The 26,580-nt window shown below is 48.8% G+C and overlaps 5 protein-coding genes across 5 annotated transcripts; all 5 read left to right on the forward strand.

The window, feature by feature from the left end:
- Window positions 1-780: 780 nt before the first annotated feature.
- On the forward strand, window positions 781-3,043 carry LOC100019194 (mRNA export factor GLE1-like). The gene has a single exon (XM_056824204.1). It carries the CDS (start codon window positions 956-958, stop codon window positions 3,041-3,043), a length of 2,088 nt encoding a protein of 695 aa, XP_056680182.1. The 5' UTR covers window positions 781-955.
- A 2,610-nt stretch (window positions 3,044-5,653) lies between these two features.
- On the forward strand, window positions 5,654-8,457 carry LOC130458434 (mRNA export factor GLE1-like). The gene has a single exon (XM_056824190.1). It carries the CDS (start codon window positions 6,370-6,372, stop codon window positions 8,455-8,457), a length of 2,088 nt encoding a protein of 695 aa, XP_056680168.1. The 5' UTR covers window positions 5,654-6,369.
- A 2,610-nt stretch (window positions 8,458-11,067) lies between these two features.
- Window positions 11,068-13,871, forward strand: LOC130458440 (mRNA export factor GLE1-like). The gene has a single exon (XM_056824197.1). It carries the CDS (start codon window positions 11,784-11,786, stop codon window positions 13,869-13,871), a length of 2,088 nt encoding a protein of 695 aa, XP_056680175.1. The 5' UTR covers window positions 11,068-11,783.
- Window positions 13,872-16,468: 2,597 nt separating this feature from the next.
- Window positions 16,469-19,272, forward strand: LOC130458435 (mRNA export factor GLE1-like). The gene has a single exon (XM_056824191.1). It carries the CDS (start codon window positions 17,185-17,187, stop codon window positions 19,270-19,272), a length of 2,088 nt encoding a protein of 695 aa, XP_056680169.1. The 5' UTR covers window positions 16,469-17,184.
- A 2,608-nt stretch (window positions 19,273-21,880) lies between these two features.
- On the forward strand, window positions 21,881-24,684 carry LOC130458441 (mRNA export factor GLE1-like). The gene has a single exon (XM_056824198.1). The coding sequence runs from the start codon at window positions 22,597-22,599 to the stop codon at window positions 24,682-24,684; it is 2,088 nt and encodes a 695-aa protein (XP_056680176.1). The 5' UTR covers window positions 21,881-22,596.
- The last annotated feature ends 1,896 nt before the right edge of the window (window positions 24,685-26,580 follow it).

A 26,580-nucleotide genomic window follows, 5' to 3' on the forward strand; every position in this document is an offset into this window, starting at 1 on the left:
ATGGGGTCGGTGGCAGAAAGAAAGGGGAGGGTTGGGGCCACTGAGAGGGAGGGTTTGGTGTTGTCCCATAGGCCCAGAAGGATCAGAGGTGGGAAGGGTATGGGAATGGAATTGGGCGGGGTGGGAAGGAGGGGCAGAGGAAGAAGGGTCATTAGCTGGGGGAAAGAATGCAAAGGGGTGAGGTGTGGAGGAATGAGTAGGGTGTGAACTTAAGTGTGAACTTAGGGTGGAGGGGCTAGGGTAGGATGCATGGGCAGGCCGTGTGAACTTAGATGTGAAGTCAGTGAAAGGCCTTGGCCAAAATGGCCCAAACTTGTGAATCCTCTGAGCAGAGTTCACACCTCCAGAATCCCAGACAGCCAGGAAGGTGTGAACCCTCTTGATGAGTAGCCACCCCTCCAGAAGGGGAGCACTGGTTCCCACTGAAGCCCTGCCCTCTAAAACTGTGATTGGCCCCTGTGAAGAGGGGAGGGGACAAGAAAGCACCATAAAAAGCCAAGGATCCTGGGACTTGAGTCACTCTTGTGGAGCTACTCTCCTGACTGGAGAGAGAGGGAGCTGAGCTAGAGACTGAGGCTGGGAGCTCTGTTCCGACTTGGACTTTGACTCCTGGGCTACTTTTTAGTGGGGTGAGGGAAAGGCTGACTCCTCTCCTAGTTTCTGGAGAGAGCTCGCTTCCATCTTGGAGGAGTCCTCCTGATTAAATCTCTCACCCAGGAAGGCCAGTAGTGAGTAATCTCGGCCTGGATTGAGAGAGGAGAAATCACTTTTCTATCCCCTGTACATCTTCCTACTTTATTGTCTCCTCTCTCTTTGGTAAAGAAACTTCTGAGTTGAGATAGAATAGGCCACGGCGGCCGACTCGAGTGTCGGACTTGTGACCAGCCTTTCTTCTTGTGAGCTGCCGCCCGGCGCGGGCGTGGAAGCCGTGGTCGGGTCTGTGCGGGAAGCGGTGATGGCGTCAGAGGGCCGCTGCTGGGAGGCCCTGCAGGCCCCGAGGAGCTCCGACAGAGGACCCTTGTCCTACCACCGCGACTGGCCGTTGAGGGGCCAGGAGACTTTGGAAGAACGCATGTCCATTCCTGAGTGGTCGACTTCCTCTGGATGCGTGGCGGACCACATCTTGCCTCCCTCTCAGCAGAATCGACTTCCCTCTGAGGATTCATCGCTCTCTTCTGCTCCTGACCAAGTACTGTCTGTTCCTCAGACCCCTGCCAGACATGCAAAGGTCTCCTCGCCAGTTTCCCTTGCAGCTCCAAGTGGAACTCGGCGTCAGGAGGATGAACTCCATCAGGCAAAATCTGTGGTACTTCGCCCCTCGCGGGGAACGGAGGTGGAAGGATGCATTCGATTGTATGAGGAGGTACACAGGCTGAAGGGAACTAGAGGACTGAGGCAGAGGCAGGAAGAGCATGAGAGGAAGGCAAGGCTCCTCTCTGAGATGGCCTCAGAGCAGCTGAAGCGGTTTGATGAACGAACGTCACGGAAACAGCACAAGGAGTATCAGGACCTTCGGGAAGGGATGGAGAAAAGTTTCCGAGAAACACAGGGTCAGCAGGAGCAGCTCCAAGAGGAACATCGTCACAGAGCCCACATGCTCCACCCGAAGCTGCGTGAGGCTGAGCAGCAGCCATCGAGGCACACGGGGCAAGGACGGCTCAGGAAAGAAGAAGGCCAGGATCGCTGGCGGCGTCTCTATGCCCTCCAAGAGGAGGCACTGCAGCTCAACCAGCAGCTGGGTGCCAGTTATCGGCACAACGGCCTACCGAGACGGGATCTGTCTGCATTTGGAGGCAGGGGAGACCAGTTGTGTGCGCTTATTTCAGACATCATTCGGAGCGCCAGTGAGAGAGGTTTTCCTGCCCCAGAAGATGAAGCCACCGCAGAACGGGCCCTGCAGGAAATGCGGCACGTGCTTACTGGTTTACAGCAGGAGATGGCCAAGGCTACTGAGGAAAAGAGGAGGCCAGATGAAGAGGAGTGCGAGGACAAACAGGGGCAATTGGAGCAGCGGCCGAGAGCCGAGAAGGAGACCCCAGATCCTGGTCAGTGTCCCGGAGGGAAACAGAGAGAAGGCCTCCATGTCAAAGCAGGAGACGGTACCATGCAGTGGTACCAGCAGCTACAGGATGCTGCCAATCAATGTGTCTTGGCTTTTGATGCATTAACCAATAGCAAAGATCAGGAGGCCAAGAAGATCAAAATGGACCTGCAGAAAGCTGCCACTATTCCTGTGAGCCAGATCTCTACAATAGCAGGCTCACAGCTGAAGGAGATCTTTGACAAGATCAACAATCTGCTCTTGGGGAAAGCTGTCCCCTGCGGTGGTCGGTCTGTGTCAGTGACAAACCACCAACAAGGCCTGGACTTTGTCCACTACAAGCTGGCAGAGAAATTCGTGAAACAAGGAGAAGAAGAAGTGGCTTCTCATCACGAAGCAGCATTCCCCATTGCTGCTGTGGCATCCGGAATCTGGGAACTCCATCCCAGAGTGGGGGAACTCATCCTTGCTCATCTTCACAAAAAATGCCCTTACTCCGTGCCTTTCTACCCAGCCTTCCAGGAGGGCATGGCCTCGGAAGAATATCAGAAGCTCCTTGGCTACCAAGTCAAGGATTCCAAAGTAGAACAACAAGATAGCTTTCTGAAGAGGATGTCTGGCATGATTCGTCTCTACGCTGCTATCATTCAACTCCGCTGGCCTTATGCAGAGAGACAAGGGGCTCATCTTCATGGCTTAAACCATGGCTGGCGCTGGCTGGCACAGCTCCTGAACATGGAGCCTCTGGCAGATGTGACCGCCACTCTTCTCTTTGACTTCTTAGAGGTATGTGGGAATGCGCTCATGAAACAGTACCAGCTTCAGTTCTGGAAGATGATGCTACTCATAAAGGAAGAATATTTTCCCCGAATTGAAGCCATCACCAGTTCAGGACAGATGGGGTCTTTGATACGTCTCGAACGGTTCCTGGAGAACTGTCTGCAGCAAGGGGAGATCCCCGTCCCAAAGGGCTCCCTGCCGCCTTCTTTCTGGCTTTCCTGATGGTGGCTTAGGTGCTGCTTCCTTTCTTGGAGGAAAAGGAATCCAAGAACAGAAGACAGCAGAATTCGAGGGGAAATGGGCTCAGGTTTTGAAATCTGAACATGGAGTTGAGTTTTTTGTTTTTTTTTTTTTTTAAATCTCATGGCCAGGCCCAGGTGGTTTTCACAGTTTGGACGTCTTCTCAAACTTCATCATGAATTACGGAAAGAAGTCTTCACCTCGCAGAAACAGGAGTCACCAAGACAATTGGCTTTCACGACCATGACAGGGAAAGGAACTGCACTTTGATTCTTCATGAAAGACATAAAGAACGGCTATTGGTCTGTAATTATGATGGTAACACTTCACATTGGTCATCATTTTACGGTTACAAAGTGCTTTCCCGTTATCTTGCTCCTTACCACAAACTCGTTCAGAGAGGTAGTGTAATTCCTACTCTTGTCCCTGATTGCCAGATGAGGACGCGGGCTCAGAAAGCTCGTGGCTTGCTCAGAGTTACTTTGCTCTTCAGTGATGAAGTTACGATGTGAACGTAAGTCTTCTAACCCCAAGTTCGGTGCCCTTCCTGCCACAGCACCTGTCTCCCTTTTCCTCCCCTTTGTCTGTATTTGTCTAGCGGTTTGGACATTAGCTTCAGAGCACAGCGAGCTCTTCATATTTAGCCAAATCCCTTGAAAAGGAGCAAAGCTTTGGAGAATGCTTTTGGTAATGATCATTGGTAAAACCGTCATAAGTGTGTTCCAGAGCCTATTATGTTTAGAATCATGTCTGGCTTCTGGTTGATTTGCTTCTCACAACTTTGTATTATATGTGGTTCAGAGAGAGTTTGTTCAATTAAAAAAAAATGCATGCTCCCTTCAGCAATGCATATATATCCCATCTAAAGATGCAGTTGAGTTGGATGAGCCAAATGGATGTTTAAAAGTGGCGGTATTGGGAGCTTTTGCAGAGTATTAATTTCCTTAGGGCTTGCTTTGCTTTAATTGTCCACATCGTGGCCAAATCCCATTTAATTTTTGCAGTTAATCTAAGATTCAGAGGTCAGTGCTCTCGGTATTCAATGTCGAGGGAGTTTTAAGGAGCCACAAGTTGAGCACACATAGATGTTATGAATCTGCAGAATAACCAGAAGACACTGGTCTCCTATGTCCTTCAGGGAAATCCAGATCTTGAATTGTTGGGAGATTTTAGATTTGTTGTGAAGAAAAGAACCCTTCTCCTTTAACCTCAGTAGGTACATCTATATGCCTTGATGATGTGTATAATGTATATGTGTAATAGTTTTTTTTTTTAATACGAATGTGATATGAAATGATTCGTTCTCTGAATGATTGAATACACTTCTAAAACCATTAATAAAAGTTTTATTTCTAACTCGTGGTAGAGTGGATTCTTGTTTGGGTCTTCATGAGAGCAATCATTCCCTACGCCTTTGGCTATGTCTTTAGGGTCATAGCGTGGTGCCTATATGTAAGTGTGGTTGCTGCAGGTGGCCAGAGTTCTCCTTCTCTGACACTGGAGTCCATCCACTGTGGGGTACCTGAGTGCTTTTTCCCTGGCAGGGCAGCGATAAGACTAACTGATTGCTAATAAAGTATCTTAGTTGATAAGTACGAGGTCACTTAGTCATCTTTAGACATGTCCAGCGGACTTGGACATGACAGTTGATCTAGAATTAAAAGGTACTTCTCAAGGCTCCCTTATCAAACCTCCCCGAGTCTCACACTCGTTTTTTTTGTTTTTTTTTTTTTCTGTGTGCTCTTTTTGGCACTATTCAGCTTACGAATTGCCTATGTATTTGCCTAATGTCCCTTTCTCTGGACAAATCAAGGTGCATATACGTATTTCCTACGTCAATAAGTCCATCCATAACCTGGGAAAGGGTCTCCATCAAGTTCTTGTCGGGTTCTTTCAAAGTTTCACCATTTTTCAGGTCCTTCTGAGCACGCTCTCTTGGCCTATCAAAAATGCTTCTCTGGCCTGGTGAAGTTTTGTATAATCTGGTTCTTCAGTTGGCCAATAGTGTCCTTTCCTACCTCTCTTCTCTTCTGATTAGCCAGAGAGATGACGTGTTTATTTGTTTTTTTTTCCCTCCTCTTTTTGTCAAAAATGTTTCTAAATCAATGTTCAACATCCACCCAAGTGGGGTCAAAAGTTCTGAATACGCCCTCCAATCCTCTTATCATTCATATTGGTTCTTCCTCAAACGATGGCAGATCTTCCTTGAATTGATCTAAATCTTCAAGGTTAAAAAGGTGTGTGGCATCTTACAGACACCGAGTTTCCATTGTCATTAAAAGTGGGTACTTCCCTTAATGGGAATGACCGATCCGAATCACGGGCTACTCCTGTTCCTGTTTCCAGGCTTCTTAATCCATTGTCAATGGGGTCGGGGGCAGAAAGAAAGGGGAGGGTTGGGGCCACTGAGAGGGAGGGTTTGGTGTTGTCCCATAGGCCCAGAAGGATCAGAGGTGGGAAGGGTATGGGAATGGAATTGGGCGGGGTGGGAAGGAGGGGCAGAGGAAGAAGGGTCATTAGCTGGGGGAAAGAATGCAAAGGGGTGAGGTGTGGAGGAATGAGTAGGGTGTGAACTTAGGGTGGAGGGGCTAGGGTAGGATGCATGGGCAGGCCGTGTGAACTTAGATGTGAAGTCAGTGAAAGGCCTTGGCCAAAATGGCCCAAACTTGTGAATCCTCTGAGCAGAGTTCACACCTCCAGAATCCCAGACAGCCAGGAAGGTGTGAACCCTCTTGATGAGTAGCCACCCCTCCAGAAGGGGAGCACTGGTTCCCACTGAAGCCCTGCCCTCTAAAACTGTGATTGGCCCCTGTGAAGAGGGGAGGGGACAAGAAAGCACCATAAAAAGCCAAGGATCCTGGGACTTGAGTCACTCTTGTGGAGCTACTCTCCTGACTGGAGAGAGAGGGAGCTGAGCTAGAGACTGAGGCTGGGAGCTCTGTTCCGACTTGGACTTTGACTCCTGGGCTACTTTTTAGTGGGGTGAGGGAAAGGCTGACTCCTCTCCTAGTTTCTGGAGAGAGCTCGCTTCCATCTTGGAGGAGTCCTCCTGATTAAATCTCTCACCCAGGAAGGCCAGTAGTGAGTAATCTCGGCCTGGATTGAGAGAGGAGAAATCACTTTTCTATCCCCTGTACATTTTCCTACTTTATTGTCTCCTCTCTCTTTGGTAAAGAAACTTCTGAGTTGAGATAGAATAGGCCACGGCGGCCGACTCGAGTGTCGGACTTGTGACCAGCCTTTCTTCTTGTGAGCTGCCGCCCGGCGCGGGCGTGGAAGCCGTGGTCGGGTCTGTGCGGGAAGCGGTGATGGCGTCAGAGGGCCGCTGCTGGGAGGCCCTGCAGGCCCCGAGGAGCTCCGACAGAGGACCCTTGTCCTACCACCGCGACTGGCCGTTGAGGGGCCAGGAGACTTTGGAAGAACGCATGTCCATTCCTGAGTGGTCGACTTCCTCTGGATGCGTGGCGGACCACATCTTGCCTCCCTCTCAGCAGAATCGACTTCCCTCTGAGGATTCATCGCTCTCTTCTGCTCCTGACCAAGTACTGTCTGTTCCTCAGACCCCTGCCAGACATGCAAAGGTCTCCTCGCCAGTTTCCCTTGCAGCTCCAAGTGGAACTCGGCGTCAGGAGGATGAACTCCATCAGGCAAAATCTGTGGTACTTCGCCCCTCGCGGGGAACGGAGGTGGAAGGATGCATTCGATTGTATGAGGAGGTACACAGGCTGAAGGGAACTAGAGGACTGAGGCAGAGGCAGGAAGAGCATGAGAGGAAGGCAAGGCTCCTCTCTGACATGGCCTCAGAGCAGCTGAAGCGGTTTGATGAACGAACGTCACGGAAACAGCACAAGGAGTATCAGGACCTTCGGGAAGGGATGGAGAAAAGTTTCCGAGAAACACAGGGTCAGCAGGAGCAGCTCCAAGAGGAACATCGTCACAGAGCCCACATGCTCCACCCGAAGCTGCGTGAGGCTGAGCAGCAGCCATCGAGGCACACGGGGCAAGGACGGCTCAGGAAAGAAGAAGGCCAGGATCGCTGGCGGCGTCTCTATGCCCTCCAAGAGGAGGCACTGCAGCTCAACCAGCAGCTGGGTGCCAGTTATCGGCACAACGGCCTACCGAGACGGGATCTGTCTGCATTTGGAGGCAGGGGAGACCAGTTGTGTGCGCTTATTTCAGACATCATTCGGAGCGCCAGTGAGAGAGGTTTTCCTGCCTCAGAAGATGAAGCCACCGCAGAACGGGCCCTGCAGGAAATGCGGCACGTGCTTACTGGTTTACAGCAGGAGATGGCCAAGGCTACTGAGGAAAAGAGGAGGCCAGATGAAGAGGAGTGCGAGGACAAACAGGGGCAATTGGAGCAGCGGCCGAGAGCCGAGAAGGAGACCCCAGATCCTGGTCAGTGTCCCGGAGGGAAACAGAGAGAAGGCCTCCATGTCAAAGCAGGAGACGGTACCATGCAGTGGTACCAGCAGCTACAGGATGCTGCCAATCAATGTGTCTTGGCTTTTGATGCATTAACCAATAGCAAAGATCAGGAGGCCAAGAAGATCAAAATGGACCTGCAGAAAGCTGCCACTATTCCTGTGAGCCAGATCTCTACAATAGCAGGCTCACAGCTGAAGGAGATCTTTGACAAGATCAACAATCTGCTCTTGGGGAAAGCTGTCCCCTGCGGTGGTCGGTCTGTGTCAGTGACAAACCACCAACAAGGCCTGGACTTTGTCCACTACAAGCTGGCAGAGAAATTCGTGAAACAAGGAGAAGAAGAAGTGGCTTCTCATCACGAAGCAGCATTCCCCATTGCTGCTGTGGCATCCGGAATCTGGGAACTCCATCCCAGAGTGGGGGAACTCATCCTTGCTCATCTTCACAAAAAATGCCCTTACTCCGTGCCTTTCTACCCAGCCTTCCAGGAGGGCATGGCCTCGGAAGAATATCAGAAGCTCCTTGGCTACCAAGTCAAGGATTCCAAAGTAGAACAACAAGATAGCTTTCTGAAGAGGATGTCTGGCATGATTCGTCTCTACGCTGCTATCATTCAACTCCGCTGGCCTTATGCAGAGAGACAAGGGGCTCATCCTCATGGCTTAAACCATGGCTGGCGCTGGCTGGCACAGCTCCTGAACATGGAGCCTCTGGCAGATGTGACCGCCACTCTTCTCTTTGACTTCTTAGAGGTATGTGGGAATGCGCTCATGAAACAGTACCAGCTTCAGTTCTGGAAGATGATGCTACTCATAAAGGAAGAATATTTTCCCCGAATTGAAGCCATCACCAGTTCAGGACAGATGGGGTCTTTGATACGTCTCGAACGGTTCCTGGAGAACTGTCTGCAGCAAGGGGAGATCCCCGTCCCAAAGGGCTCCCTGCCGCCTTCTTTCTGGCTTTCCTGATGGTGGCTTAGGTGCTGCTTCCTTTCTTGGAGGAAAAGGAATCCAAGAACAGAAGACAGCAGAATTCGAGGGGAAATGGGCTCAGGTTTTGAAATCTGAACATGGAGTTGGGTTTTTTGTTTTTTTTTTTTTTTTAAATCTCATGGCCAGGCCCAGGTGGTTTTCACAGTTTGGACGTCTTCTCAAACTTCATCATGAATTACGGAAAGAAGTCTTCACCTCGCAGAAACAGGAGTCACCAAGACAATTGGCTTTCACGACCATGACAGGGAAAGGAACTGCACTTTGATTCTTCATGAAAGACATAAAGAACGGCTATTGGTCTGTAATTATGATGGTAACACTTCACATTGGTCATCATTTTACGGTTACAAAGTGCTTTCCCGTTATCTTGCTCCTTACCACAAACTCGTTCAGAGAGGTAGTGTAATTCCTACTCTTGTCCCTGATTGCCAGATGAGGACGCGGGCTCAGAAAGCTCGTGGCTTGCTCAGAGTTACTTTGCTCTTCAGTGATGAAGTTACGATGTGAACGTAAGTCTTCTAACCCCAAGTTCGGTGCCCTTCCTGCCACAGCACCTGTCTCCCTTTTCCTCCCCTTTGTCTGTATTTGTCTAGCGGTTTGGACATTAGCTTCAGAGCACAGCGAGCTCTTCATATTTAGCCAAATCCCTTGAAAAGGAGCAAAGCTTTGGAGAATGCTTTTGGTAATGATCATTGGTAAAACCGTCATAAGTGTGTTCCAGAGCCTATTATGTTTAGAATCATGTCTGGCTTCTGGTTGATTTGCTTCTCACAACTTTGTATTATATGTGGTTCAGAGAGAGTTTGTTCAATTAAAAAAAAATGCATGCTCCCTTCAGCAATGCATATATATCCCATCTAAAGATGCAGTTGAGTTGGATGAGCCAAATGGATGTTTAAAAGTGGCGGTATTGGGAGCTTTTGCAGAGTATTAATTTCCTTAGGGCTTGCTTTGCTTTAATTGTCCACATCGTGGCCAAATCCCATTTAATTTTTGCAGTTAATCTAAGATTCAGAGGTCAGTGCTCTCGGTATTCAATGTCGAGGGAGTTTTAAGGAGCCACAAGTTGAGCACACATAGATGTTATGAATCTGCAGAATAACCAGAAGACACTGGTCTCCTATGTCCTTCAGGGAAATCCAGATCTTGAATTGTTGGGAGATTTTAGATTTGTTGTGAAGAAAAGAACCCTTCTCCTTTAACCTCAGTAGGTACATCTATATGCCTTGATGATGTGTATAATGTATATGTGTAATAGTTTTTTTTTTTAATACGAATGTGATATGAAATGATTCGTTCTCTGAATGATTGAATACACTTCTAAAACCATTAATAAAAGTTTTATTTCTAACTCGTGGTAGAGTGGATTCTTGTTTGGGTCTTCATGAGAGCAATCATTCCCTACGCCTTTGGCTATGTCTTTAGGGTCATAGCGTGGTGCCTATATGTAAGTGTGGTTGCTGCAGGTGGCCAGAGTTCTCCTTCTCTGACACTGGAGTCCATCCACTGTGGGGTACCTGAGTGCTTTTTCCCTGGCAGGGCAGCGATAAGACTAACTGATTGCTAATAAAGTATCTTAGTTGATAAGTACGAGGTCACTTAGTCATCTTTAGACATGTCCAGCGGACTTGGACATGACAGTTGATCTAGAATTAAAAGGTACTTCTCAAGGCTCCCTTATCAAACCTCCCCGAGTCTCACACTCGTTTTTTTTGTTTTTTTTTTTTCTGTGTGCTCTTTTTGGCACTATTCAGCTTACGAATTGCCTATGTATTTGCCTAATGTCCCTTTCTCTGGACAAATCAAGGTGCATATACGTATTTCCTACGTCAATAAGTCCATCCATAACCTGGGAAAGGGTCTCCATCAAGTTCTTGTCGGGTTCTTTCAAAGTTTCACCATTTTTCAGGTCCTTCTGAGCACGCTCTCTTGGCCTATCAAAAATGCTTCTCTGGCCTGGTGAAGTTTTGTATAATCTGGTTCTTCAGTTGGCCAATAGTGTCCTTTCCTACCTCTCTTCTCTTCTGATTAGCCAGAGAGATGACGTGTTTATTTGTTTTTTTTTCCCTCCTCTTTTTGTCAAAAATGTTTCTAAATCAATGTTCAACATCCACCCAAGTGGGGTCAAAAGTTCTGAATACGCCCTCCAATCCTCTTATCATTCATATTGGTTCTTCCTCAAACGATGGCAGATCTTCCTTGAATTGATCTAAATCTTCAAGGTTAAAAAGGTGTGTGGCATCTTACAGACACCGAGTTTCCATTGTCATTAAAAGTGGGTACTTCCCTTAATGGGAATGACCGATCCGAATCACGGGCTACTCCTGTTCCTGTTTCCAGGCTTCTTAATCCATTGTCAATGGGGTCGGGGGCAGAAAGAAAGGGGAGGGTTGGGGCCACTGAGAGGGAGGGTTTGGTGTTGTCCCATAGGCCCAGAAGGATCAGAGGTGGGAAGGGTATGGGAATGGAATTGGGCGGGGTGGGAAGGAGGGGCAGAGGAAGAAGGGTCATTAGCTGGGGGAAAGAATGCAAAGGGGTGAGGTGTGGAGGAATGAGTAGGGTGTGAACTTAGGGTGGAGGGGCTAGGGTAGGATGCATGGGCAGGCCGTGTGAACTTAGATGTGAAGTCAGTGAAAGGCCTTGGCCAAAATGGCCCAAACTTGTGAATCCTCTGAGCAGAGTTCACACCTCCAGAATCCCAGACAGCCAGGAAGGTGTGAACCCTCTTGATGAGTAGCCACCCCTCCAGAAGGGGAGCACTGGTTCCCACTGAAGCCCTGCCCTCTAAAACTGTGATTGGCCCCTGTGAAGAGGGGAGGGGACAAGAAAGCACCATAAAAAGCCAAGGATCCTGGGACTTGAGTCACTCTTGTGGAGCTACTCTCCTGACTGGAGAGAGAGGGAGCTGAGCTAGAGACTGAGGCTGGGAGCTCTGTTCCGACTTGGACTTTGACTCCTGGGCTACTTTTTAGTGGGGTGAGGGAAAGGCTGACTCCTCTCCTAGTTTCTGGAGAGAGCTCGCTTCCATCTTGGAGGAGTCCTCCTGATTAAATCTCTCACCCAGGAAGGCCAGTAGTGAGTAATCTCGGCCTGGATTGAGAGAGGAGAAATCACTTTTCTATCCCCTGTACATTTTCCTACTTTATTGTCTCCTCTCTCTTTGGTAAAGAAACTTCTGAGTTGAGATAGAATAGGCCACGGCGGCCGACTCGAGTGTCGGACTTGTGACCAGCCTTTCTTCTTGTGAGCTGCCGCCCGGCGCGGGCGTGGAAGCCGTGGTCGGGTCTGTGCGGGAAGCGGTGATGGCGTCAGAGGGCCGCTGCTGGGAGGCCCTGCAGGCCCCGAGGAGCTCCGACAGAGGACCCTTGTCCTACCACCGCGACTGGCCGTTGAGGGGCCAGGAGACTTTGGAAGAACGCATGTCCATTCCTGAGTGGTCGACTTCCTCTGGATGCGTGGCGGACCACATCTTGCCTCCCTCTCAGCAGAATCGACTTCCCTCTGAGGATTCATCGCTCTCTTCTGCTCCTGACCAAGTACTGTCTGTTCCTCAGACCCCTGCCAGACATGCAAAGGTCTCCTCGCCAGTTTCCCTTGCAGCTCCAAGTGGAACTCGGCGTCAGGAGGATGAACTCCATCAGGCAAAATCTGTGGTACTTCGCCCCTCGCGGGGAACGGAGGTGGAAGGATGCATTCGATTGTATGAGGAGGTACACAGGCTGAAGGGAACTAGAGGACTGAGGCAGAGGCAGGAAGAGCATGAGAGGAAGGCAAGGCTCCTCTCTGACATGGCCTCAGAGCAGCTGAAGCGGTTTGATGAACGAACGTCACGGAAACAGCACAAGGAGTATCAGGACCTTCGGGAAGGGATGGAGAAAAGTTTCCGAGAAACACAGGGTCAGCAGGAGCAGCTCCAAGGGGAACATCGTCACAGAGCCCACATGCTCCACCCGAAGCTGCGTGAGGCTGAGCAGCAGCCATCGAGGCACACGGGGCAAGGACGGCTCAGGAAAGAAGAAGGCCAGGATCGCTGGCGGCGTCTCTATGCCCTCCAAGAGGAGGCACTGCAGCTCAACCAGCAGCTGGGTGCCAGTTATCGGCACAACGGCCTACCGAGACGGGATCTGTCTGCATTTGGAGGCAGGGGAGACCAGTTGTGTGCGCTTATTTCAGACATCATTCGGAGCACCAGTGAGAGAGGTTTTCCTGCCCCAGAAGATGAAGCCACCGCAGAACGGGCCCTGCAGGAAATGCGGCACGTGCTTACTGGTTTACAGCAGGAGATGGCCAAGGCTACTGAGGAAAAGAGGAGGCCAGATGAAGAGGAGTGCGAGGACAAACAGGGGCAATTGGAGCAGCGGCCGAGAGCCGAGAAGGAGACCCCAGATCCTGGTCAGTGTCCCGGAGGGAAACAGAGAGAAGGCCTCCACGTCAAAGCAGGAGACGGTACCATGCAGTGGTACCAGCAGCTACAGGATGCTGCCAATCAATGTGTCTTGGCTTTTGATGCATTAACCAATAGCAAAGATCAGGAGGCCAAGAAGATCAAAATGGACCTGCAGAAAGCTGCCACTATTCCTGTGAGCCAGATCTCTACAATAGCAGGCTCACAGCTGAAGGAGATCTTTGACAAGATCAACAATCTGCTCTTGGGGAAAGCTGTCCCCTGCGGTGGTCGGTCTGTGTCAGTGACAAACCACCAACAAGGCCTGGACTTTGTCCACTACAAGCTGGCAGAGAAATTCGTGAAACAAGGAGAAGAAGAAGTGGCTTCTCATCACGAAGCAGCATTCCCCATTGCTGCTGTGGCATCCGGAATCTGGGAACTCCATCCCAGAGTGGGGGAACTCATCCTTGCTCATCTTCACAAAAAATGCCCTTACTCCGTGCCTTTCTACCCAGCCTTCCAGGAGGGCATGGCCTCGGAAGAATATCAGAAGCTCCTTGGCTACCAAGTCAAGGATTCCAAAGTAGAACAACAAGATAGCTTTCTGAAGAGGATGTCTGGCATGATTCGTCTCTACGCTGCTATCATTCAACTCCGCTGGCCTTATGCAGAGAGACAAGGGGCTCATCCTCATGGCTTAAACCATGGCTGGCGCTGGCTGGCACAGCTCCTGAACATGGAGCCTCTGGCAGATGTGACCGCCACTCTTCTCTTTGACTTCTTAGAGGTATGTGGGAATGCGCTCATGAAACAGTACCAGCTTCAGTTCTGGAAGATGATGCTACTCATAAAGGAAGAATATTTTCCCCGAATTGAAGCCATCACCAGTTCAGGACAGATGGGGTCTTTGATACGTCTCGAACGGTTCCTGGAGAACTGTCTGCAGCAAGGGGAGATCCCCGTCCCAAAGGGCTCCCTGCCGCCTTCTTTCTGGCTTTCCTGATGGTGGCTTAGGTGCTGCTTCCTTTCTTGGAGGAAAAGGAATCCAAGAACAGAAGACAGCAGAATTCGAGGGGAAATGGGCTCAGGTTTTGAAATCTGAACATGGAGTTGGGTTTTTTGTTTTTTTTTTTTTAAATCTCATGGCCAGGCCCAGGTGGTTTTCAAAGTTTGGACGTCTTCTCAAACTTCATCATGAATTACGGAAAGAAGTCTTCACCTCGCAGAAACAGGAGTCACCAAGACAATTGGCTTTCATGACCATGACAGGGAAAGGAACTGCACTTTGATTCTTCATGAAAGACATAGAGAACGGCTATTGGTCTGTAATTATGATGGTAACACTTCACATTGGTCATCATTTTACGGTTACAAAGTGCTTTCCCGTTATCTTGCTCCTTACCACAAACTCGTTCAGAGAGGTAGTGTAATTCCTACTCTTGTCCCTGATTGCCAGATGAGGACGCGGGCTCGGAAAGCTCGTGGCTTGCTCAGAGTTACCTTGCTGTTCAGTGATGAAGTTACGATGTGAACGTAAGTCTTCTAACCCCATGTTCGGTGCCCTTCCTGCCACAGCACCTGTCTCCCTTTTCCTCCCCTTTGTCTGTATTTGTCTAGCGGTTTGGACATTAGCTTCAGAGCACAGCGAGCTCTTCATATTTAGCCAAATCCCTTGAAAAGGAGCAAAGCTTTGGAGAATGCTTTTGGTAATGATCATTGGTAAAACCGTCATAAGTGTATTCCAGAGCCTATTATGTTTAGAATCATGTCTGGCTTCTGGTTGATTTGCTTCTCACAACTTTGTGGTTCAGAGAGTTTGTTCAATTAAAAAAAAAATGCATGCTCCCTTCAGCAATGCATATATATCCCATCTAAAGATGCAGTTGAGTTGGATGAGCCAAATGGATGTTTAATAGTGGCGGTATTGGGAGCTTTTGCAGAGTATTAATTTCCTTAGGGCTTGCTTTGCTTTAATTGTCCACATCGTGGCCAAATCCCATTTAATTTTTGCAGTTAATCTAAGATTCAGAGGTCAGTGCTCTCGGTATTCAATGTCGAGGGAGTTTTAAGGAGCCACAAGTTGAGCACACATAGATGTTATGAATCTGCAGAATAACCAGAAGACACTGGTCTCCTATGTCCTTCAGGGAAATCCAGATCTTGAATTGTTGGGAGATTTTAGATTTGTTGTGAAGAAAAGAACCCTTCTCCTTTAACCTCAGTAGGTACATCTATATGCCTTGATGATGTGTATAATGTATATGTGTAATAGTTTTTTTTTTTAATACGAATGTGATATGAAGTGATTCGTTCTCTGAATGATTGAATACACTTCTAAAACCATTAATAAAAGTTTTATTTCTAACTCGTGGTAGAGTGGATTCTTGTTTGGGTCTTCATGAGAGCAATCATTCCCTACGCCTTTGGCTATGTCTTTAGGGTCATAGCGTGGTGCCTATATGTAAGTGTGGTTGTTGCAGGTGGCCAGAGTTCTCCTTCTCTGACACTGGAGTCCATCCACTGTGGGGTACCTGAGTGCTTTTTTCCTGGCAGGGCAGCGATAAGACTAACTGATTGCTAATAAAGTATCTTAGTTGATAAGTACGAGGTCACTTAGTCATCTTTAGACATGTCCAGCGGACTTGGACATGACAGTTGATCTAGAATTAAAAGGTACTTCTCAAGGCTCCCTTATCAAACCTCCCTGAGTCTCACACTCGTTTTTTTTTTGTTTTTTTTTTCTGTGTGCTCTTTTTGGCACTATTCAGCTTACGAATTGCCTATGTTTTTGCCTAATGTCCCTTTCTCTGGACAAATCAAGGTGCATATACGTATTTCCTACGTCAATAAGTCCGTCCATAACCTGGGAAAGGGTCTCCATCAAGTTCTTGTCGGGTTCTTTCAAAGTTTCACCATTTTTCAGGTCCTTCTGAGCACGCTCTCTTGGCCTATCAAAAATGCTTCTCTGGCCTGGTGAAGTTTTGTATAATCTGGTTCTTCAGTTGGCCAATAGTGTCCTTTCCTACCTCTCTTCTCTTCTGATTAGCCAGAGAGATGACGTGTTTATTTGTTTTTTTTTCCCTCCTCTTTTTGTCAAAAATGTTTCTAAATCAATGTTCAACATCCACCCAAGTGGGGTCAAAAGTTCTGAATACGCCCTCCAATCCTCTTATCATTCATATTGGTTCTTCCTCAAACGATGGCAGATCTTCCTTGAATTGATCTAAATCTTCAAGGTTAAAAAGGTGTGTGGCATCTTACAGACACCGAGTTTCCATTGTCATTAAAAGTGGGTACTTCCCTTAATGGGAATGACCGATCCGAATCACAGGCTACTCCTGTTCCTGTTTCCAGGCTTCTTAATCCATTGTCAATGGGGTCGGGGGCAGAAAGAAAGGGGAGGGTTGGGGCCACTGAGAGGGAGGGTTTGGTGTTGTCCCATAGGCCCAGAAGGATCAGAGGTGGGAAGGGTATGGGAATGGAATTGGGCGGGGTGGGAAGGAGGGGCAGAGGAAGAAGGGTCATTAGCTGGGGGAAAGAATGCAAAGGGGTGAGGTGTGGAGGAATGAGTAGGGTGTGAACTTAGGGTGGAGGGGCTAGGGTAGGATGCATGGGCAGGCCGTGTGAACTTAGATGTGAAGTCAGTGAAAGGCCTTGGCCAAAATGGCCCAAACTTGTGAATCCTCTGAGCAGAGTTCACACCTCCAGAATCCCAGACAGCCAGGAAGGTGTGAACCCTCTTGATGAGTAGCCACCCCTCCAGAAGGGGAGCACTGGTTCCCACTGAAGCCCTGCCCTCTAAAACTGTGATTGGCCCCTGTGAAGAGGGGAGGGGACAAGAAAGCACCATAAAAAGCCAAGGATCCTGGGACTTGAGTCACTCTTGTGGAGCTACTCTCCTGACTGGAGAGAGAGGGAGCTGAGCTAGAGACTGAGGCTGGGAGCTCTGTTCCGACTTGGACTTTGACTCCTGGGCTACTTTTTAGTGGGGTGAGGGAAAGGCTGACTCCTCTCCTAGTTTCTGGAGAGAGCTCGCTTCCATCTTGGAGGAGTCCTCCTGATTAAATCTCTCACCCAGGAAGGCCAGTAGTGAGTAATCTCGGCCTGGATTGAGAGAGGAGAAATCACTTTTCTATCCCCTGTACATTTTCCTACTTTATTGTCTCCTCTCTCTTTGGTAAAGAAACTTCTGAGTTGAGATAGAATAGGCCACGGCGGCCGACTCGAGTGTCGGACTTGTGACCAGCCTTTCTTCTTGTGAGCTGCCGCCCGGCGCGGGCGTGGAAGCCGTGGTCGGGTCTGTGCGGGAAGCGGTGATGGCGTCAGAGGGCCGCTGCTGGGAGGCCCTGCAGGCCCCGAGGAGCTCCGACAGAGGACCCTTGTCCTACCACCGCGACTGGCCGTTGAGGGGCCAGGAGACTTTGGAAGAACGCATGTCCATTCCTGAGTGGTCGACTTCCTCTGGATGCGTGGCGGACCACATCTTGCCTCCCTCTCAGCAGAATCGACTTCCCTCTGAGGATTCATCGCTCTCTTCTGCTCCTGACCAAGTACTGTCTGTTCCTCAGACCCCTGCCAGACATGCAAAGGTCTCCTCGCCAGTTTCCCTTGCAGCTCCAAGTGGAACTCGGCGTCAGGAGGATGAACTCCATCAGGCAAAATCTGTGGTACTTCGCCCCTCGCGGGGAACGGAGGTGGAAGGATGCATTCGATTGTATGAGGAGGTACACAGGCTGAAGGGAACTAGAGGACTGAGGCAGAGGCAGGAAGAGCATGAGAGGAAGGCAAGGCTCCTCTCTGACATGGCCTCAGAGCAGCTGAAGCGGTTTGATGAACGAACGTCACGGAAACAGCACAAGGAGTATCAGGACCTTCGGGAAGGGATGGAGAAAAGTTTCCGAGAAACACAGGGTCAGCAGGAGCAGCTCCAAGAGGAACATCGTCACAGAGCCCACATGCTCCACCCGAAGCTGCGTGAGGCTGAGCAGCAGCCATCGAGGCACACGGGGCAAGGACGGCTCAGGAAAGAAGAAGGCCAGGATCGCTGGCGGCGTCTCTATGCCCTCCAAGAGGAGGCACTGCAGCTCAACCAGCAGCTGGGTGCCAGTTATCGGCACAACGGCCTACCGAGACGGGATCTGTCTGCATTTGGAGGCAGGGGAGACCAGTTGTGTGCGCTTATTTCAGACATCATTCGGAGCGCCAGTGAGAGAGGTTTTCCTGCCTCAGAAGATGAAGCCACCGCAGAACGGGCCCTGCAGGAAATGCGGCACGTGCTTACTGGTTTACAGCAGGAGATGGCCAAGGCTACTGAGGAAAAGAGGAGGCCAGATGAAGAGGAGTGCGAGGACAAACAGGGGCAATTGGAGCAGCGGCCGAGAGCCGAGAAGGAGACCCCAGATCCTGGTCAGTGTCCCGGAGGGAAACAGAGAGAAGGCCTCCATGTCAAAGCAGGAGACGGTACCATGCAGTGGTACCAGCAGCTACAGGATGCTGCCAATCAATGTGTCTTGGCTTTTGATGCATTAACCAATAGCAAAGATCAGGAGGCCAAGAAGATCAAAATGGACCTGCAGAAAGCTGCCACTATTCCTGTGAGCCAGATCTCTACAATAGCAGGCTCACAGCTGAAGGAGATCTTTGACAAGATCAACAATCTGCTCTTGGGGAAAGCTGTCCCCTGCGGTGGTCGGTCTGTGTCAGTGACAAACCACCAACAAGGCCTGGACTTTGTCCACTACAAGCTGGCAGAGAAATTCGTGAAACAAGGAGAAGAAGAAGTGGCTTCTCATCACGAAGCAGCATTCCCCATTGCTGCTGTGGCATCCGGAATCTGGGAACTCCATCCCAGAGTGGGGGAACTCATCCTTGCTCATCTTCACAAAAAATGCCCTTACTCCGTGCCTTTCTACCCAGCCTTCCAGGAGGGCATGGCCTCGGAAGAATATCAGAAGCTCCTTGGCTACCAAGTCAAGGATTCCAAAGTAGAACAACAAGATAGCTTTCTGAAGAGGATGTCTGGCATGATTCGTCTCTACGCTGCTATCATTCAACTCCGCTGGCCTTATGCAGAGAGACAAGGGGCTCATCCTCATGGCTTAAACCATGGCTGGCGCTGGCTGGCACAGCTCCTGAACATGGAGCCTCTGGCAGATGTGACCGCCACTCTTCTCTTTGACTTCTTAGAGGTATGTGGGAATGCGCTCATGAAACAGTACCAGCTTCAGTTCTGGAAGATGATGCTACTCATAAAGGAAGAATATTTTCCCCGAATTGAAGCCATCACCAGTTCAGGACAGATGGGGTCTTTGATACGTCTCGAACGGTTCCTGGAGAACTGTCTGCAGCAAGGGGAGATCCCCGTCCCAAAGGGCTCCCTGCCGCCTTCTTTCTGGCTTTCCTGATGGTGGCTTAGGTGCTGCTTCCTTTCTTGGAGGAAAAGGAATCCAAGAACAGAAGACAGCAGAATTCGAGGGGAAATGGGCTCAGGTTTTGAAATCTGAACATGGAGTTGGGTTTTTTGTTTTTTTTTTTTTTTTAAATCTCATGGCCAGGCCCAGGTGGTTTTCACAGTTTGGACGTCTTCTCAAACTTCATCATGAATTACGGAAAGAAGTCTTCACCTCGCAGAAACAGGAGTCACCAAGACAATTGGCTTTCACGACCATGACAGGGAAAGGAACTGCACTTTGATTCTTCATGAAAGACATAAAGAACGGCTATTGGTCTGTAATTATGATGGTAACACTTCACATTGGTCATCATTTTACGGTTACAAAGTGCTTTCCCGTTATCTTGCTCCTTACCACAAACTCGTTCAGAGAGGTAGTGTAATTCCTACTCTTGTCCCTGATTGCCAGATGAGGACGCGGGCTCAGAAAGCTCGTGGCTTGCTCAGAGTTACTTTGCTCTTCAGTGATGAAGTTACGATGTGAACGTAAGTCTTCTAACCCCAAGTTCGGTGCCCTTCCTGCCACAGCACCTGTCTCCCTTTTCCTCCCCTTTGTCTGTATTTGTCTAGCGGTTTGGACATTAGCTTCAGAGCACAGCGAGCTCTTCATATTTAGCCAAATCCCTTGAAAAGGAGCAAAGCTTTGGAGAATGCTTTTGGTAATGATCATTGGTAAAACCGTCATAAGTGTGTTCCAGAGCCTATTATGTTTAGAATCATGTCTGGCTTCTGGTTGATTTGCTTCTCACAACTTTGTATTATATGTGGTTCAGAGAGAGTTTGTTCAATTAAAAAAAAATGCATGCTCCCTTCAGCAATGCATATATATCCCATCTAAAGATGCAGTTGAGTTGGATGAGCCAAATGGATGTTTAAAAGTGGCGGTATTGGGAGCTTTTGCAGAGTATTAATTTCCTTAGGGCTTGCTTTGCTTTAATTGTCCACATCGTGGCCAAATCCCATTTAATTTTTGCAGTTAATCTAAGATTCAGAGGTCAGTGCTCTCGGTATTCAATGTCGAGGGAGTTTTAAGGAGCCACAAGTTGAGCACACATAGATGTTATGAATCTGCAGAATAACCAGAAGACACTGGTCTCCTATGTCCTTCAGGGAAATCCAGATCTTGAATTGTTGGGAGATTTTAGATTTGTTGTGAAGAAAAGAACCCTTCTCCTTTAACCTCAGTAGGTACATCTATATGCCTTGATGATGTGTATAATGTATATGTGTAATAGTTTTTTTTTTTAATACGAATGTGATATGAAATGATTCGTTCTCTGAATGATTGAATACACTTCTAAAACCATTAATAAAAGTTTTATTTCTAACTCGTGGTAGAGTGGATTCTTGTTTGGGTCTTCATGAGAGCAATCATTCCCTACGCCTTTGGCTATGTCTTTAGGGTCATAGCGTGGTGCCTATATGTAAGTGTGGTTGCTGCAGGTGGCCAGAGTTCTCCTTCTCTGACACTGGAGTCCATCCACTGTGGGGTACCTGAGTGCTTTTTCCCTGGCAGGGCAGCGATAAGACTAACTGATTGCTAATAAAGTATCTTAGTTGATAAGTACGAGGTCACTTAGTCATCTTTAGACATGTCCAGCGGACTTGGACATGACAGTTGATCTAGAATTAAAAGGTACTTCTCAAGGCTCCCTTATCAAACCTCCCCGAGTCTCACACTCGTTTTTTTTTTTTTTTTTTTCTGTGTGCTCTTTTTGGCACTATTCAGCTTACGAATTGCCTATGTATTTGCCTAATGTCCCTTTCTCTGGACAAATCAAGGTGCATATACGTATTTCCTACGTCAATAAGTCCATCCATAACCTGGGAAAGGGTCTCCATCAAGTTCTTGTCGGGTTCTTTCAAAGTTTCACCATTTTTCAGGTCCTTCTGAGCACGCTCTCTTGGCCTATCAAAAATGCTTCTCTGGCCTGGTGAAGTTTTGTATAATCTGGTTCTTCAGTTGGCCAATAGTGTCCTTTCCTACCTCTCTTCTCTTCTGATTAGCCAGAGAGATGACGTGTTTATTTGTTTTTTTTTCCCTCCTCTTTTTGTCAAAAATGTTTCTAAATCAATGTTCAACATCCACCCAAGTGGGGTCAAAAGTTCTGAATACGCCCTCCAATCCTCTTATCATTCATATTGGTTCTTCCTCAAACGATGGCAGATCTTCCTTGAATTGATCTAAATCTTCAAGGTTAAAAAGGTGTGTGGCATCTTACAGACACCGAGTTTCCATTGTCATTAAAAGTGGGTACTTCCCTTAATGGGAATGACCGATCCGAATCACGGGCTACTCCTGTTCCTGTTTCCAGGCTTCTTAATCCATTGTCAATGGGGTCGGGGGCAGAAAGAAAGGGGAGGGTTGGGGCCACTGAGAGGGAGGGTTTGGTGTTGTCCCATAGGCCCAGAAGGATCAGAGGTGGGAAGGGTATGGGAATGGAATTGGGCGGGGTGGGAAGGAGGGGCAGAGGAAGAAGGGTCATTAGCTGGGGGAAAGAATGCAAAGGGGTGAGGTGTGGAGGAATGAGTAGGGTGTGAACTTAGGGTGGAGGGGCTAGGGTAGGATGCATGGGCAGGCCGTGTGAACTTAGATGTGAAGTCAGTGAAAGGCCTTGGCCAAAATGGCCCAAACTTGTGAATCCTCTGAGCAGAGTTCACACCTCCAGAATCCCAGACAGCCAGGAAGGTGTGAACCCTCTTGATGAGTAGCCACCCCTCCAGAAGGGGAGCACTGGTTCCCACTGAAGCCCTGCCCTCTAAAACTGTGATTGGCCCCTGTGAAGAGGGGAGGGGACAAGAAAGCACCATAAAAAGCCAAGGATCCTGGGACTTGAGTCACTCTTGTGGAGCTACTCTCCTGACTGGAGAGAGAGGGAGCTGAGCTAGAGACTGAGGCTGGGAGCTCTGTTCCGACTTGGACTTTGACTCCTGGGCTACTTTTTAGTGGGGTGAGGGAAAGGCTGACTCCTCTCCTAGTTTCTGGAGAGAGCTCGCTTCCATCTTGGAGGAGTCCTCCTGATTAAATCTCTCACCCAGGAAGGCCAGTAGTGAGTAATCTCGGCCTGGATTGAGAGAGGAGAAATCACTTTTCTATCCCCTGTACATTTTCCTACTTTATTGTCTCCTCTCTCTTTGGTAAAGAAACTTCTGAGTTGAGATAGAATAGGCCACGGCGGCCGACTCGAGTGTCGGACTTGTGACCAGCCTTTCTTCTTGTGAGCTGCCGCCCGGCGCGGGCGTGGAAGCCGTGGTCGGGTCTGTGCGGGAAGCGGTGATGGCGTCAGAGGGCCGCTGCTGGGAGGCCCTGCAGGCCCCGAGGAGCTCCGACAGAGGACCCTTGTCCTACCACCGCGACTGGCCGTTGAGGGGCCAGGAGACTTTGGAAGAACGCATGTCCATTCCTGAGTGGTCGACTTCCTCTGGATGCGTGGCGGACCACATCTTGCCTCCCTCTCAGCAGAATCGACTTCCCTCTGAGGATTCATCGCTCTCTTCTGCTCCTGACCAAGTACTGTCTGTTCCTCAGACCCCTGCCAGACATGCAAAGGTCTCCTCGCCAGTTTCCCTTGCAGCTCCAAGTGGAACTCGGCGTCAGGAGGATGAACTCCATCAGGCAAAATCTGTGGTACTTCGCCCCTCGCGGGGAACGGAGGTGGAAGGATGCATTCGATTGTATGAGGAGGTACACAGGCTGAAGGGAACTAGAGGACTGAGGCAGAGGCAGGAAGAGCATGAGAGGAAGGCAAGGCTCCTCTCTGACATGGCCTCAGAGCAGCTGAAGCGGTTTGATGAACGAACGTCACGGAAACAGCACAAGGAGTATCAGGACCTTCGGGAAGGGATGGAGAAAAGTTTCCGAGAAACACAGGGTCAGCAGGAGCAGCTCCAAGGGGAACATCGTCACAGAGCCCACATGCTCCACCCGAAGCTGCGTGAGGCTGAGCAGCAGCCATCGAGGCACACGGGGCAAGGACGGCTCAGGAAAGAAGAAGGCCAGGATCGCTGGCGGCGTCTCTATGCCCTCCAAGAGGAGGCACTGCAGCTCAACCAGCAGCTGGGTGCCAGTTATCGGCACAACGGCCTACCGAGACGGGATCTGTCTGCATTTGGAGGCAGGGGAGACCAGTTGTGTGCGCTTATTTCAGACATCATTCGGAGCACCAGTGAGAGAGGTTTTCCTGCCCCAGAAGATGAAGCCACCGCAGAACGGGCCCTGCAGGAAATGCGGCACGTGCTTACTGGTTTACAGCAGGAGATGGCCAAGGCTACTGAGGAAAAGAGGAGGCCAGATGAAGAGGAGTGCGAGGACAAACAGGGGCAATTGGAGCAGCGGCCGAGAGCCGAGAAGGAGACCCCAGATCCTGGTCAGTGTCCCGGAGGGAAACAGAGAGAAGGCCTCCACGTCAAAGCAGGAGACGGTACCATGCAGTGGTACCAGCAGCTACAGGATGCTGCCAATCAATGTGTCTTGGCTTTTGATGCATTAACCAATAGCAAAGATCAGGAGGCCAAGAAGATCAAAATGGACCTGCAGAAAGCTGCCACTATTCCTGTGAGCCAGATCTCTACAATAGCAGGCTCACAGCTGAAGGAGATCTTTGACAAGATCAACAATCTGCTCTTGGGGAAAGCTGTCCCCTGCGGTGGTCGGTCTGTGTCAGTGACAAACCACCAACAAGGCCTGGACTTTGTCCACTACAAGCTGGCAGAGAAATTCGTGAAACAAGGAGAAGAAGAAGTGGCTTCTCATCACGAAGCAGCATTCCCCATTGCTGCTGTGGCATCCGGAATCTGGGAACTCCATCCCAGAGTGGGGGAACTCATCCTTGCTCATCTTCACAAAAAATGCCCTTACTCCGTGCCTTTCTACCCAGCCTTCCAGGAGGGCATGGCCTCGGAAGAATATCAGAAGCTCCTTGGCTACCAAGTCAAGGATTCCAAAGTAGAACAACAAGATAGCTTTCTGAAGAGGATGTCTGGCATGATTCGTCTCTACGCTGCTATCATTCAACTCCGCTGGCCTTATGCAGAGAGACAAGGGGCTCATCCTCATGGCTTAAACCATGGCTGGCGCTGGCTGGCACAGCTCCTGAACATGGAGCCTCTGGCAGATGTGACCGCCACTCTTCTCTTTGACTTCTTAGAGGTATGTGGGAATGCGCTCATGAAACAGTACCAGCTTCAGTTCTGGAAGATGATGCTACTCATAAAGGAAGAATATTTTCCCCGAATTGAAGCCATCACCAGTTCAGGACAGATGGGGTCTTTGATACGTCTCGAACGGTTCCTGGAGAACTGTCTGCAGCAAGGGGAGATCCCCGTCCCAAAGGGCTCCCTGCCGCCTTCTTTCTGGCTTTCCTGATGGTGGCTTAGGTGCTGCTTCCTTTCTTGGAGGAAAAGGAATCCAAGAACAGAAGACAGCAGAATTCGAGGGGAAATGGGCTCAGGTTTTGAAATCTGAACATGGAGTTGGGTTTTTTGTTTTTTTTTTTTTAAATCTCATGGCCAGGCCCAGGTGGTTTTCAAAGTTTGGACGTCTTCTCAAACTTCATCATGAATTACGGAAAGAAGTCTTCACCTCGCAGAAACAGGAGTCACCAAGACAATTGGCTTTCATGACCATGACAGGGAAAGGAACTGCACTTTGATTCTTCATGAAAGACATAGAGAACGGCTATTGGTCTGTAATTATGATGGTAACACTTCACATTGGTCATCATTTTACGGTTACAAAGTGCTTTCCCGTTATCTTGCTCCTTACCACAAACTCGTTCAGAGAGGTAGTGTAATTCCTACTCTTGTCCCTGATTGCCAGATGAGGACGCGGGCTCGGAAAGCTCGTGGCTTGCTCAGAGTTACCTTGCTGTTCAGTGATGAAGTTACGATGTGAACGTAAGTCTTCTAACCCCATGTTCGGTGCCCTTCCTGCCACAGCACCTGTCTCCCTTTTCCTCCCCTTTGTCTGTATTTGTCTAGCGGTTTGGACATTAGCTTCAGAGCACAGCGAGCTCTTCATATTTAGCCAAATCCCTTGAAAAGGAGCAAAGCTTTGGAGAATGCTTTTGGTAATGATCATTGGTAAAACCGTCATAAGTGTATTCCAGAGCCTATTATGTTTAGAATCATGTCTGGCTTCTGGTTGATTTGCTTCTCACAACTTTGTGGTTCAGAGAGTTTGTTCAATTAAAAAAAAAATGCATGCTCCCTTCAGCAATGCATATATATCCCATCTAAAGATGCAGTTGAGTTGGATGAGCCAAATGGATGTTTAATAGTGGCGGTATTGGGAGCTTTTGCAGAGTATTAATTTCCTTAGGGCTTGCTTTGCTTTAATTGTCCACATCGTGGCCAAATCCCATTTAATTTTTGCAGTTAATCTAAGATTCAGAGGTCAGTGCTCTCGGTATTCAATGTCGAGGGAGTTTTAAGGAGCCACAAGTTGAGCACACATAGATGTTATGAATCTGCAGAATAACCAGAAGACACTGGTCTCCTATGTCCTTCAGGGAAATCCAGATCTTGAATTGTTGGGAGATTTTAGATTTGTTGTGAAGAAAAGAACCCTTCTCCTTTAACCTCAGTAGGTACATCTATATGCCTTGATGATGTGTATAATGTATATGTGTAATAGTTTTTTTTTTTAATACGAATGTGATATGAAGTGATTCGTTCTCTGAATGATTGAATACACTTCTAAAACCATTAATAAAAGTTTTATTTCTAACTCGTGGTAGAGTGGATTCTTGTTTGGGTCTTCATGAGAGCAATCATTCCCTACGCCTTTGGCTATGTCTTTAGGGTCATAGCGTGGTGCCTATATGTAAGTGTGGTTGTTGCAGGTGGCCAGAGTTCTCCTTCTCTGACACTGGAGTCCATCCACTGTGGGGTACCTGAGTGCTTTTTTCCTGGCAGGGCAGCGATAAGACTAACTGATTGCTAATAAAGTATCTTAGTTGATAAGTACGAGGTCACTTAGTCATCTTTAGACATGTCCAGCGGACTTGGACATGACAGTTGATCTAGAATTAAAAGGTACTTCTCAAGGCTCCCTTATCAAACCTCCCTGAGTCTCACACTCGTTTTTTTTTTTGTTTTTTTTTTCTGTGTGCTCTTTTTGGCACTATTCAGCTTACGAATTGCCTATGTTTTTGCCTAATGTCCCTTTCTCTGGACAAATCAAGGTGCATATACGTATTTCCTACGTCAATAAGTCCGTCCATAACCTGGGAAAGGGTCTCCATCAAGTTCTTGTCGGGTT

This window comes from Monodelphis domestica, chromosome 3 (assembly GCF_027887165.1).
Source record: "Monodelphis domestica isolate mMonDom1 chromosome 3, mMonDom1.pri, whole genome shotgun sequence".
Taxonomy (NCBI): Eukaryota; Metazoa; Chordata; class Mammalia; order Didelphimorphia; family Didelphidae; genus Monodelphis; species Monodelphis domestica.